The sequence below is a fragment of the Oreochromis niloticus genome, linkage group LG3 (genome assembly GCF_001858045.2).
Source record: "Oreochromis niloticus isolate F11D_XX linkage group LG3, O_niloticus_UMD_NMBU, whole genome shotgun sequence".
Classification (NCBI taxonomy): domain Eukaryota; kingdom Metazoa; phylum Chordata; class Actinopteri; order Cichliformes; family Cichlidae; genus Oreochromis; species Oreochromis niloticus.
The window spans coordinates 22,291,874-22,305,146 of NC_031967.2; the positions used below are offsets into that span (position 1 = coordinate 22,291,874).

Genomic DNA, 13,273 nt, shown 5'->3' on the forward strand with positions numbered 1-13,273 from the left:
TGCTTTCAGCTGACTGCTAAACCTGCTTCTCTTTGATCGATGAGCTACCTGTCCATGTTGCACCCCACCTATCTCCCAGTGTCTTCTGGGATAAGGTCCTGGTCCCACATAGGCATGGGACATCTTTAGCCCTCCTCCCCATTACACACGTTTAGAAAATGTCCCACATTTTGTTTGACTCTCTTATCTGCAGGACAGACTTGACTAAAGTCCAGCTTTTATTCACTTGATGTAAAAGAAAACCTGTCATCATGAATGACGTGTCACAAAGTCACAAGTTATGCAAATTTCACTGGAATATGATGAAAACACAAATACATACGCAATACAGCATTTATAAGACATGTTTGTCCCACATAAGCATTCACTCTGTCCCATTTAGTGTGTTGGGATCTTGTCACTTTAACCCACACTTTCTGTTCTGATAGAGACAATGTAAGCTTGACATTTAGCATCTATTTCTTTATTTTTTACTGCTTGCCTGATGAAGATTCTGGGTTTGAATCTGCTTCTCTCTGTGCGCCTCTGCGTCCTGTCGCAGTCTGAAAATGTACACGTATCATAGATAGACTCGCCTGGACTCAGAGGTGAACTGGATAGATGTCATTAGTCAAAGGTCAAGGTAACGAGTGCCGGAGTAAAGGTTGTTACAGGCTAAAACTAAACAACATTTAAATTTAATATGTTCTATTAGTACCCAGTAAAAAAAACATTCAAACATATTTCGCAAAAAAAAAGAAAAGTAAATGTTTATTTTTCCTCTCCGTGTGTTTGCCTGGCCCTCTGGGCTCAGCACAGGTAAGCTGAAAGTTGGAACACCTGCAACAGTGAGATTACATCACAGTAAAGGAAGATAGCTTTAAAAAATCCTGAACTAGCAAGTAAACCAGAATCATACATTTGGTATTGTTGATGCTTACTTAGCCTGAGATTCAATGAAACTAAAGCTAAAATAAGATATTTTACAGAAATAAAAGAAAAACTAGACATAAGAAAAAGAAAACGGAAACACTACAGTGTGCTCACAACATTAACAGCAACATAAAACAATATTATTCAGGACTTTTTTTTCTTGAAAGTTTAATCAGATTTATCAACACAACCAGTCTGAGGAGACATTAATGTAAGATGTTTATGTCCACGTATTACGGTACTCTTGCCTTAAGAAATATCCCTCCTTTACACGATGAATCAAAGTTATCATAAAGGTCATCACAGCCACAAAAAGCCTCAAACTAAATTAAATGGAGAAAAAAAAACACCAATGTAAAGCTAAAGCTCTGCTGCAGAGGGCTTCAGCCCACGTTCACCTCTGACTGTCCATCCGATCAGTGTTTGAAGTTTATTGATGATGTTACCGTGTTTCTCTGCACTGCATGTGAGCATGAGGTGCAGCAGATACCTCGGAGCACTCCTTGTGACCAAAAGAGGCGTAGAAACTTTTCATTGGACGAGCTTTTCGCTAAAGTAACAGGACAAACAAATCCACGCCTCGGAAGAGTATATAACTGAAGTCAGACAGTCAGAAAACATCTAACACCTTAACTTCTGCTTCTACTCAGCGACTGACACACAGTAAAGGTGAGTGTCATTACTCCCACTAAATCAGGTGTTAAATATTTAAAGAGCATTTGGGTGCATTTTTGTAAAGTGTTTAAGTTTCTGGGTTTTGTTTTTAGAAAATGAAGGTCCAAGACTTGTTCATGGGTTTTGCTCTTGTTGCTGTGATCAGTGCAGCACCGATAGAGGACAAAGCTTTATATGATGAAGGTAAGGGATTGTTTAAAGGAGAAATTTACTAAGGTGCAGGTCTAAACTTACAGCAGTTTGAGTGCCTGTCGTTTACTAACATATGTCATCTCTCCCACACCTTCTGATTTAGCAGAGTACCACCCTGAAGACTTTGAGATAGATCCTACACAATATGAGAAACTCTTACAGAATCTGCAGAGTTATGAGAAAGCTCTGGAGAAAGGTTTTGGAGACGAGGAATTCCTGGGCATATCCTTTGACTACGGTGAGCTCCTGGGCACAGAGTTGGAGAATGAAACATTCCTGGCCGCAGGACTCGGGGTTGATGTGTCTGTTGGTGCACTTCTTGGAGATGAAGCGGCCCTGGGTGAAGGCTTTGGAGATGTGGAGTCCCTGGCCACAAGCTTTGGATATGCAGAACTCCTAGACACAGAGTTGGGAAATGACACACTTCTAGTTGCAGGACTTGGGGTTGAGATGTCTGTTGGTGCCCTGGGCGAAGATTTTGGAGATGATGACTTACTTCTGGCAGCAGCTCTTGGAGATGAGCCCCTCGGCGCAACCTACGCATATGAAGAGCTCCTGGGCACCGAGACTGGAAATGAGACACTCCTGGCTGCCGGACTCGGGGTTGAGGTGTCTGTTGGTGCGCTCCTTGGAGATGAGGCGGCCCTGGGCAACGGGGAACTCTTGAATGTCAGTGAAGAAGATGAGAAACTCATGGAGATCGCTTTGGAAAACCTCAATCTCGAAGATGTGCTGAAAGCAGCAGGTTCTGACGGTGAAATCAGATCTGATGCTGAATGAGCTGAGAAAAATGAATCCCTCACTGCACACTGCCTGTATGTCTCAGTATACTTCTCACACTCTTCAAACTATTTGTTTCAATCATAAAGGGAAAAGATCACAAAGCAAAATAACCTTTAATCTCAAGAGAACGTAATCTACAGTTCACCAAGTGAGGAATGTGATATTCTGTCATGTTTTTGTGGCTTATATGTTAACATGTATGTTTATCTGCTCTTTCTCTGCAGCTCTGCAGGCTCGTGGCTTCATCATGGTCATGATGCATGTAAGGCAGATGAAGTGCATTAACTGAGGCACTGTCTCAAACATAAGGGAAAGTAAAAATGTTTTGAAATGAAATAAAAATATTGGTCTCAGTTTCAAGATTAATATTTTCTTTATTTTTTATTCTTTGTGTGTCTGTGTGTGTATATGAATCTTATTATAATATATCTCAAAAGCATGCAGAGATTTTGCAAACAATGTATTTTCTGTTGCTTAACTACATTTTCATTTATAAATGACTTGAATTTGATCAGCAGAATCAGTTTTTTTACGTTCCCATAACAGCATAAAAATGCAGGTAAAATGTTCTTCATTCCGCATTTAGAGCTTTCGAGTAACTATCGCCTGAACCACACAGTGAGCAAACAACTGTTGGGTGACTTTATTTAAGTAAAGTATTCAAATAAGACTAAGAAGTTAAATAAATGTAAATATTGTAAGGCAAGAAATTACTGGAAAACATTTTATGCATAGATTAATTTTTAGATTTTGTTCTGTTTAGCTTTAATGTAATTTACCATCTGACCATCTGTCCATGGTTTGTTTTAAATGATATGTTCTTTTTTTCTTTTTTAAAAAAATCAGGTTAATATGTTCAGGTTTAGTGAAAAGGGGTATTAGCCACTGAATGAAATATTTTCCAAAATGTAAATTATGTAATTCATTGTTTTTAACAGATTTGATTGTTTAGTTTTGATTGATTGTTTGATTGAAGTTGGGAAACGTTGTGTGTCACATGATCTCTTCTAACTGGTGGACAAAGTGGCTTTCGCCAACAAAGCTGACAAAGGGAAACAGTATTTGGAGGATTTTGCAAAGAAAATGTTTTGGAAGATGTGTTCTGTGGCATTCTCACATCCCAGTGTTGGTGTTGTTCCTACATCATCGTAATAAGATTGGTCCAGAATCAGTGACCCAACTGTCCAATGATGTTCATTTATTCAGTTAGCATTAGCCAAGAAGTTAGCTAATGGTATTTTAAGCTATAACTAGCAAACCAACATAAGCAATTTAAATTTGGCAAACAGCAACCCTGAAAATATAGTCATTATAATGTATAAATTAATTTAAAAAAACAAAAAAAACAATAGCTAACAAAGCTATGACACCACAGTGGGCACATTGAGGCACGGATATCGGTGCAAATCAGTGCACTGAAAAGTTATTTGTACTAGCTTTTCACTACTTTCTAAAAGTTTTTAAAGTCTTATTGACTTTTAAAAACATTTAATGTTTAATAATATAGTGAAAATCTTCATCACCAAACCCAGATCCCTCGCAAACAAAACAGAGGAGCTACAATCAGAGATTTACTATATTCCCCGCAATTTCGTGGTACATGTACAATGACAATAAAGGGCTGTTCTATTCTTCTATTCTACTACTACTTCTACTTCTATTTAGCCTTTCACTCACTGTCAGTATTTTCAGGTTTATGGAGTCATAAAATATCCCCTCTGTAGAAACTTTTCACTCTAAGATGTCAAATCATTTAAACAAGAATTTTGAGCTACATGTTTTCAGGTTTTTAATTTGCCATCTTTTTGGGCTCTAGTCTGAATAAATATGACAAATTAGTACAACTTTCCTGAGATAATGTATTTGTGTATTTGACTTAAAAAATAAGGATCTAAGTAATCATCTGGGAGAGCTTCTTTGTCTGTCTATTACCTGTAGTATCATTAAGCAGAGCTGCACTTTGCTTCTTTCTTTGCCAGCCTGCCTATCTATCCTCAGTGTGGTCACTGAACTTTATAAAACACATAGTACATGACTGAATTATAAACCTCCATGCTTCACATTCATCCTGCCTGCTGGTATGCTAAATTCTGGTATGCTAAATAAGTCCCAGAGTCACGCAAGGTGAGGAAACTTTTGTGGCAAAGTCAAAGCAATGCCCAAGTATAAAAGAGGGATAAAAGCCAGAGAAAATCCAGAGGATTTTGCTTGCTTGCCCCGCGTCAAAGAATTTCAAACAGCTGGTTCAATGATTCAGTCAGCTTTTCCCGGAGCAGATAAAAGAGAGGTCTGTGGAGAGAACAAGCCAGCGAGTGAGTAAGAGTGAGAGCGAGAGGGGAAGAAAGTGGAGGCTGCTTGACAACAAGAAGTGAGAGTGATTCAGCGTGTACTCAGCATCCCTGCATGCCTGAAGCTCAATCACTCAAACCAGCAAAAGCCTGACGGGGTGAAGCTGCCTCAGCAGGACGTTTCAGTTGCCTGTGATTGTGTGTGCTGTGGTGCAGTATGAGGGGATTTGCCTCCATTGTGCCCTGCAGTGCGCCGTGATGCCTCAGGCCTGCGAGTCCTGCCAGGTGACTGCGGGCACTCCGTGAGCCAACGTAGCTCCTCGGTTTTCCTCTTTTTGTATCTTTTTACAGATTTCAGCCCATCTCATTTATAGATGAGGGAACTACAGAGTGCTGCATCACTGCGACACAGCTGGCAGTCCTTCTTTACTTAGGGCTCCTCCTGCTGGTAGAGATGCGGCACCTACAACAGTAATCCCTGTTGCTGATAGATTAAAAAAAAAATGTTAGTAATGTAGGAGGAGATGAAGTCAGCTAAAAAAGCAAGACCTTTGGCATCTTTGAGAGCTGCATATCAGGTCATTCCATATTTAATCTTTTATCGATCTTCTACTGAGGAAAAGATCATTTGACAAAGTCTAGACAACATCTAATACATTTTACAGGGATATGTGTGATCCCCAAGCTCAAGTCCTCTAGCAGAGGCCTGGGAGTTTGAGGGTTCTGCACAGTATCGTAGAGACTGCACTCCTCTTGACGGAGACCTCTGATGTTGTGCTGGGTCTGCTGGATCCACCCTTGTAGTTTTGAGTTACAGCTCCTTTAATGCTCTTTTGACCACTGGAACCACTTTGGACTTTAACTTCCACGTCTGCTCCAGTTCTCAGAAAGTTGATTCTGTTCATCTGGATGAAACATTTTCAGTAATAGAAATGTTTTGTCACTCAGCCAAATAAAATACTGAGGTGAGGGCCCAAAGACCGAAGTGACACGACATTTCAACTTCATCCATATGAACAAAATAACCTTTCTGGGGCTTCTTTACCTGGATGATTGAGAATGCTTTGAGATATCTGCCTCTGGTACGTCTCTGTTTTCTCACACACCTTCGTTCAGATCTTGCTGTCCCCTGGGATTGCCACAACTATCACAACTGCTTCTGCTCCTTGTCAACCACCACTATGTCTGGTTGGTTGGCCAACAGCTACTTGTCTGTCTGGAAGTTGAAGTACCTGAGGACCTTAGCCGTGTTGATCTCAGCCAGGTAAATACATGGCACAGATGTTCGGGTACACTATCGTAGCCACTTGGTTATGTCATCCAATAAACACTGCTGCTACTATATGCTCGACTGTCTCTATGCCATCTTTGCACAGTCTGTAACTTGGGTCGGCTGTGATAGCTGTGTGGTGGCCTCTGTGGATCTGGAGCCCTCTTGGGGCTTGTTTATGTACTGTCATGGTCTAGCCACTGGTAGGGTTTCTTCAGTCTGTCACTTGTACATCACATGGCAAGGCTTGATCTTGCACAATACTTCTTCATCCTTACCATCATCCCTGTCTGCCATCAGCTGCCTGAAGCACTCTTGCAGCAGCTCGTCTCAGGGACACACTTCCCGATGTATTCATGCTGGTCGTCACATCCTGGATCATGACTCTGGCACTCCACTTTTTTGTTGCTCACAGAGCTGCAGGGTCCTGGATTTGGATGAAAGCCTCCATGCACTGAAAGGAATTTTCACATCTGTATATCTCCTCCTTTGGTTAGCTTATTATGACATCTGTGTAGCTGATGACTGCTGGACATGTGGGCTGATGGCTTGGGACCTAAAGGTACATTTTAGTGTCTTTTTTATCTTTGGTGATTTTGGGGGGGATTCTTCCTCTGTGTTGAACTCCGTTGTCATTTGCTTTCCCATTCCAACCAAAATTTCAACCAAACAGCATTCTAGCTACCCATTGGGCCATTTGATGGAGAACACAGAGGTGATTCTCTACATCCACTGTGTTGGTTGATTTTCAAACCATCTCTCTCTTTGGATGGCCAATGTTAAGCAAAAGGGACAACAAAAGGTGGTATATGTCAAAGAAACAGGACCCAAGGTTTCCCAGCAGAACATTGTCCAAACACCCTGCAAGAGCTGCATTCACTGCACAGTTTGGTCAAATTCTTACACTTGCACATTTTTCCTTCTAACACCTCAACTTTGAGGAAATAATGTCCACTTGTCACCAACAGGTGCTATGATGACGAGATGATGAATGTTATTAGCTGTCAGCAGTTATACTGTTAATGCCTGACTGGTGAGCTGCATGATCAAGTAGCAATGAAAATAACTGAATGGATGTAATTCATTAGAATACAAGCAGTAAAGGTCATTCATTGTTTTTATTTAAAGGTGCAACATTAAGACAGTGAATGGGGCTCCTTGTGACATAAATACGCTGTTTATTAACAAGCAACAGTAAGACAGTTATTATTTCTACTTCCATGTTCCCTGCTGCAGGTCTGTTCACCCCTCCCTCCCCTGCTAATGACTCCTCCATTCCACATACCCGTCTACATGTACATAATCTATACATACAATCGATATTAACAACAGGTTAAATAAAAGTGCTGAAAATTCATGCTACAGTGCTGTGCTAAATCAAGACCTACGAGTCCCCTTTTGTAAAGAGGTAAAACTTCATTTCTTTACAAATGTTTCATTTGTAAACCTCCCAAACATTTCCTTTGAATCAGTCAATTACTGTCAGATTCCTAATAATAATTTAACTAACCGAAATCTAATGTTGAGCCGTTAAATGAACTCTGTGTGATGCTACAGTTCAATGTGTGTAAACCTTAACCTCGTACAAGACATTCAACAAGTTTACAGATACGTACCACATCCTATCCACATTATACAGTCGAAAAAGTACAAAAATGTTTACGCTTTATAGGAGACACATGAGAGCGGCTGTCAGTGAAAACAATCTAAGTTCACAGGCGTGTGACACACCATGTAAAACGTCAGTGGTACAAAAGTCATCCCAGATAAGGCAGAACGAAAGCATGCCTCGTGACTTCATATCAGAGCTTCACTGAACAGCGACATGAGAGAAAACAAAATAAAGTGCCTATTGTGTGAATATGCAAAGATGAGAGCTGCTGTACATGAGCAGAGGTTCTGGACAGAGTTGTTTTTGAAGTGTGTCGGAGCGTCGTTAGAGCGGGACGTGTCCTCGGGAGCTCAGCGCAGTGAGTTGGTGGGCATACAGTCGCACAGAGCCCTCCTCTCCGCCCTCAGCACCAGCGTCTCTGTCTGCAGCAGGAAGGAAACAAACAAAAAAACCACAACATTTTACTACATTAAATACCAATTTTCTGACCAGTTGCCCTCATCACCTGCAAAATGTTCTAAAAAGTGAAATGTTAAAACGTTTCATTTAAAACATTTGATATGTTTCTATGTTCTACTGTGAATAATTGCACAGTATCCCTGATATTTTGATACAATTACAATTTTAAAAATATATTTTTACCATTTATCTGGATGCTATTCTAAGAGTTTAACCATAGATGCTGTCACATCATTTTTATTACGTAACAGCTTATTCAAACCTCGTAGATTTAAACAAATATAAGCCATAACATCACGACTGCAAATAAAACATAAAAATCGACATAAAAGAAAACTGAATAAAGAGGTTTAACCCAATTACAAAGAATTTCTAAGGTTTACAAAGTGCTTACTGTCCATGTCTTGCACATTGTTTTTTATTCTGCTAGTCTGTAACTCTGCAGTTCAGTAGCTTATTGGAGGCTGGAAGAAACAATAGCTTCAGGCAGTTTGTTTTGCACTTTGGCCCTCCTGAGTCTTCTTCCTGATGGCAGAGGTTTGCCTTCAGAGGAAAGATGTGCAGTGTGCTTTGTTGCTTGTTCTGTAACAGCATGCTCACACGGGCTCTGTAAGGGCCCGTACTCTTATTCCCATGACCTTCATGGTTGTTTTATGCAAGCCTGCTGTTAAGTTGCCAAACCATTGCAATTCCATATTTAATAAGGACGCTCTCTAGCATCAACAAGCTCTGAATCACTGCTGCAGGCTTATACACAGTTTATTGATGTGTATCTGCCAACAGCTAAATATTTATACGAGGACGGCTGACAGTTATTGAGTGGATTCTGATGAGCACTGGTTCGTGATCAATAACTATTTTCTCTGATTTAGTGATGCTTGGAATCAGATGATTAGTTTCACACCATTTTGATGAAGTTGTTCAATCTCATCATGGTACACAGAAGAATCTACGGGGTGTCAAACATAATCAGCCCGGCAAGGACTCCAATCCGAGGAGGAGAGCATAAGTTTTGGAACTTTCAATTATATTTTAATAGGTTTTGCAGCTTCTCCTGATACTACACCAAAGTAATTAAGTAATATAAAAAACTGAATGACGGAAAAGTTTTTCTTTTTGCGATCAACTCTACAGATTTCTGTTTTCTACAATGTGTCTACAATAAAAAACAAAATGCTATTTTCTGTGAAGTAACAGAAACTTTTGAGATACCTCACTCGGTTTTCAGAGAACTGGGGTTACATTAGTAACCGAACGTTTTTCTTTAATTTTACATTTATATCTTACAGTTTAAATCATCCTGACACATTTCTTTCATTACTACAGCAGCATTTCTTTATCATGTAGAAAACTAAGAAATACTGTTGAACTTGCCCTTTGTTATCCTTTTCTAAATGTGTGGTTAAACTTCTTTATACTGACAGTACGGGGAGTTTCATGGTCAGGAGTAATGTGTCAGCGTGTAGACAGATAATCCCTGTGAGCTAACAGTTCATGCTTCAGACTGCTCTAAACTTTCATCTTCATCCACATTTTTACTCTTGGCTCTGTATGACCGTGACCATGGCTCAGGGGGTTGGGAAGCGCACCTGTCACCGGAAGGTCGCCGGTTTGAGTCCTGGTCGTTGTGTCCTTGGGCAAGACACTTTACCCTACTGGTGTTGGCCAGAGGGGCCGATGGCGCGATATGGCAGCCTCGCCTCTGTCAGTCTGCCCCAAGGCAGCTGTGGCTACAACCGTAGCTTGCCTCCACCAGTGTATGAATGTGAGCGTGAATGAATAATGGCATTGTAAAGCGCTTTGGGTGCCTTGAAAAGCGCTATATAAATCCAATCCATTATTATTATTATGATATCAAAAAAGGGATTACTCCTGATGTGGTCCTCTCAGGCACACAGCAGACTTTTTGTTTGCGATGGGCAGCCAATCAGATACAGAGCTACTCTAGTTCTAAGAACACAGCTGAAAATATCATAATGGATGCTGTTTAATCCACAGTCATAGTAATATTAGTCATATTAGGATATGTTCTCCTACAGCAACGTGTGCACAGTGTAAAGTCTCATGCCACTTTCTCTCCCTCGTTTCCTCCAGCCTCTCTGTCCGCCTGTGTTTGACTACAGGAGTGGAGTGAGGTGCGTGGGATGTCGGGTCACCAGCTGCCGCTCAGCACTTCCTGCCATAAATAAATCGTACCAGCTCCAGCACGCTGCCTGATTGTAGACTGTTCACTAAGTTGAGCACAGCTCTGCACATCTTACACCTCCTCTCTGTCTCCAGCCTCTACCTTCCTCCACCTTCAACTCAGCTTTAGGCTCTCCTCCTAGACCTTTCCCTTCATTTCCATTTGGAACAATCCATTTACCCCCCCTTCCTGGCAATTGGCCATGCTGTTTGGGTCACAGCCGCTGGATCTAACTTATCTCCTTGTCTGTCAGAGTAATCGAGGGGTGCAGCGATTGTTCTCAGTTGCATTAACCTTCATTTCTTGGGTCAAACTATATAAACAGAGAATAAAAGTCATATCAGCTGATCCAAAAGCAGGTATGTGTGCCCTGAACTGAAATCAGCACTACAATTCATACGTAAGCTCGGGGTGCTTGGAGTTAAAGTGTAAAATGTACAAGTTCCAAAAATATTTCACAACAATCAAAACTGTAGCGACAAAAAAAATCCCTATTCTTTGCAGCACAGGAATTTATAGGCACAGGTATTATGACTGCTCTTTGGCACAGTGATGGGAGTGTGTGGGTGTCTGAGGTCGTTTGGAAAATGAAGCACAGCGATCTCTAAAAGCTGCGCTCCACAATTTTCATATCTAAAAACCAGGAAATAAATGAAAAATGACTAACCCTGCGCTAAAATGCAGACGTAGACATTAACATATACTAAAGCGTACCACATAATGTCACATTTAGTATATTACAATATGGGAACTGATAGAAGCAGTCGCCACCCCCCCAAAAAGGCTCATGAAGATCAGTTATTTTATGAAATACATCAGCTGGTGCATGAATCTCTGCAGTAGTCTCTAGAATGAAAAGGAAACTAGAAAGGAGAGCTTCCACTTACCCGGGCATCTAGGTTGAAAGCGGTCTTCTTTAGATCTTGCAGCGCCCTCTGCATAAACTCAAAGGCATGACAGTCCACACATGGGCGACCTGGAAACAGCAGAAATGAGTTCAGAAACAAAGACATGGGTTTAGATCAGCGGTGTGAGATACCAAGTTAGTACAGAGCCAGTATCACCGATGCTTATAAATGCAGATTATGTAGGGGGGAGGAGCGTGCCGTGATTTATGAGGTGAATGTATCACTCATACGATTAATGTGAATGCAATTCAATGACCTCTAAATGACTGTGAATTTTGCTTTTTTTCACAACAGAACACACACGCTCACGGATTTTCACATTTTGAGCCTGAATTTTTTTTGTAAATGTGCATGACTGAAAAGCATCAAATTAGACTCCAATTTAATGCTGATTTGGCGTCTTCTTGTGGCTGCAGACATAAACTATACAATGTATTGAGTAGAAGTAGAGAATCAGTGACCTGACCCAGAGTCATCATTTACATAAAGGCACCATAAACCATATTAATGAGACTGATTAGTCTCTAGCAGAAAGCCACTGAGTGCTGTGATTTGTCATCTTTGAATTGATAATTTATTTGAAGAAAATGTGTGATTTCTTTTAAACAAATATACAGAATTTAGCTTTGTGTAAGTGTTCATCTAGATGTTTTTCTCATCTAGCTTTTAATTTACAAACAACATAATCAAGCTTTTCTACCTGAGCATTCATGAAGTCACACAATAAATAACCTTATGGATATTTTCCTTCTAACCTGCTCGGTATGTGTGCCTTTAAGCAGCAGTGGAGGCCCAGTTTCATGATCCAAGCATACATTAATTAAGATGACCTACAATTCCCTCAACAGCACCCCTTTGAGACCTGCAGTCATTAGACTGTGGAAAGATCACCGTGGCGGACACATTCTCGCTAAACATCTCAAAACTTGCACTCAACAGGCGGAGGGAAAAAATTAATCTAATTTTTAAATCCACCTACTTTCGGCAGGGATGACAGTCCCCGTCTCATGATCCGCATCAGCTGCCCCGACACAGACGAGCTGCAGCGCCAGCAGCAGCACCACTGCCTGCACATACCCGCTGGATGCCATGGCGACGGTGCGATCACTTACTCACCTCTGATCTGGAGAGTACAATTAGGCAAAATGTATAAATTAAAGGGCAGAAAATGTCCTACACGGCCGTCAGCCAATCAAATGAGGGGGGAAAATGATGGGCTTTGTTCAGATAATGCTCCAGTTTCCAACCAGTAAATGTTTGTATGTGTTTAAAAGCTCAGCCCGCACAGAGTAATTACCGCTTATCTGACCACCTGCACGGTAACCTACCGTCAATCGGCCGATGATGGTTTGCAGATCACCAGACGAGCGCAAGATGCCCACCGAGCACTGTTGTATGGAGATTAAATTAGTGCGCATGCGTGTTGGTTGGCTGAAATTTTCTTCGGGGGGCCTCGGAAACGAGACTTCCGGTGACAGCACTTAAAGAAATAAAAGCCTTGATGGGCAGTTTACCCGTAGAGTTTATTGATGGATAGGTCATGCATTTATTATCAGGATAACAGAGAGAGAGAGAGCCAGAGCAATATTTACTTAAAAACGCAATGTAAAAAGCAGTATAGTTATTATTATTAAAGATACCTCATTTGATTACCTAAATTTTAGAGATCAATACTGCATTTTATCCCGTTAATTGAGTGCAGTATATACATACATGCACAGTTTCAGCTATAATTCCAATATTTAAAATTGTGTATTTCCATTGACCTATTTTTACATTAATATAAATCTAAACTGAAACAGTTAGTCAGACTGCAGCACACTGAATCTTCATGTTTTTGACACTTACATGTTTATAGTCTGGCATTAAATGAGGCGACTATACAGTGTAAAGATATAGATACATATCCAATTAATATCCCAGGTAATAAGTAAGAGCAAATAATGATTGACTATATAATTCTTGTACACAGCACGAATTAGTGAAGCA

General features: G+C 40.6%; 2 protein-coding genes across 4 annotated transcripts; one reads left to right on the forward strand and one right to left on the reverse strand.

The window, feature by feature from the left end:
• Window positions 1–828: 828 nt before the first annotated feature.
• On the forward strand, window positions 829–2,875 carry LOC112846572 (uncharacterized). 3 transcript variants are annotated; one of them, XM_025906199.1, is made up of 4 exons: window positions 829–1,581; window positions 1,680–1,770; window positions 1,883–2,594; window positions 2,787–2,875. In XM_025906199.1, the coding sequence occupies exons 2-3, from the start codon at window positions 1,683–1,685 to the stop codon at window positions 2,557–2,559; spliced, it is 765 nt and encodes a 254-aa protein (XP_025761984.1). In that variant the 5' UTR covers window positions 829–1,581; window positions 1,680–1,682; the 3' UTR covers window positions 2,560–2,594; window positions 2,787–2,875. The 3 variants fall into 3 exon arrangements, with proteins under 3 accessions (XP_025761984.1, XP_025761983.1, XP_025761985.1); XM_025906198.1 differs by having other exon boundaries at window positions 1,883–2,867; XM_025906200.1 differs by having other exon boundaries at window positions 1,886–2,867.
• Window positions 2,876–7,219: 4,344 nt separating this feature from the next.
• Window positions 7,220–12,773, reverse strand: nicol1 (NELL2 interacting cell ontogeny regulator 1). The gene is made up of 4 exons (XM_003447537.4): window positions 12,613–12,773; window positions 12,264–12,407; window positions 11,264–11,352; window positions 7,220–8,154 (listed from the first exon to the last, which is right to left on the reverse strand). Exons 2-4 carry the CDS (start codon window positions 12,373–12,375, stop codon window positions 8,083–8,085), a joined length of 273 nt encoding a protein of 90 aa, XP_003447585.1. The 5' UTR covers window positions 12,376–12,407; window positions 12,613–12,773; the 3' UTR covers window positions 7,220–8,082.
• Between the last annotated feature and the right edge of the window lie 500 nt (window positions 12,774–13,273).

Coding starts and splice junctions, on each gene's coding strand:
- LOC112846572 (XM_025906199.1), top strand. CDS start 1,683: ATGAAGGTCCAAGACTTGTTCATGGGTTTTGCTCTTGTTGCTGTGATC. Junction 1,771..1,882: donor CAAAGCTTTATATGATGAAG/GTAAGGGATTGT, acceptor CTTCTGATTTAG/CAGAGTACCACCCTGAAGAC.
- nicol1 (XM_003447537.4), bottom strand. CDS start 12,375: ATGGCATCCAGCGGGTATGTGCAGGCAGTGGTGCTGCTGCTGGCGCTG. Junction 11,353..12,263: donor GACTGTCATCCCTGCCGAAA/GTAGGTGGATTT, acceptor TGCTGTTTCCAG/GTCGCCCATGTGTGGACTGT. Junction 8,155..11,263: donor CTTTCAACCTAGATGCCCGG/GTAAGTGGAAGC, acceptor TTCCTGCTGCAG/ACAGAGACGCTGGTGCTGAG.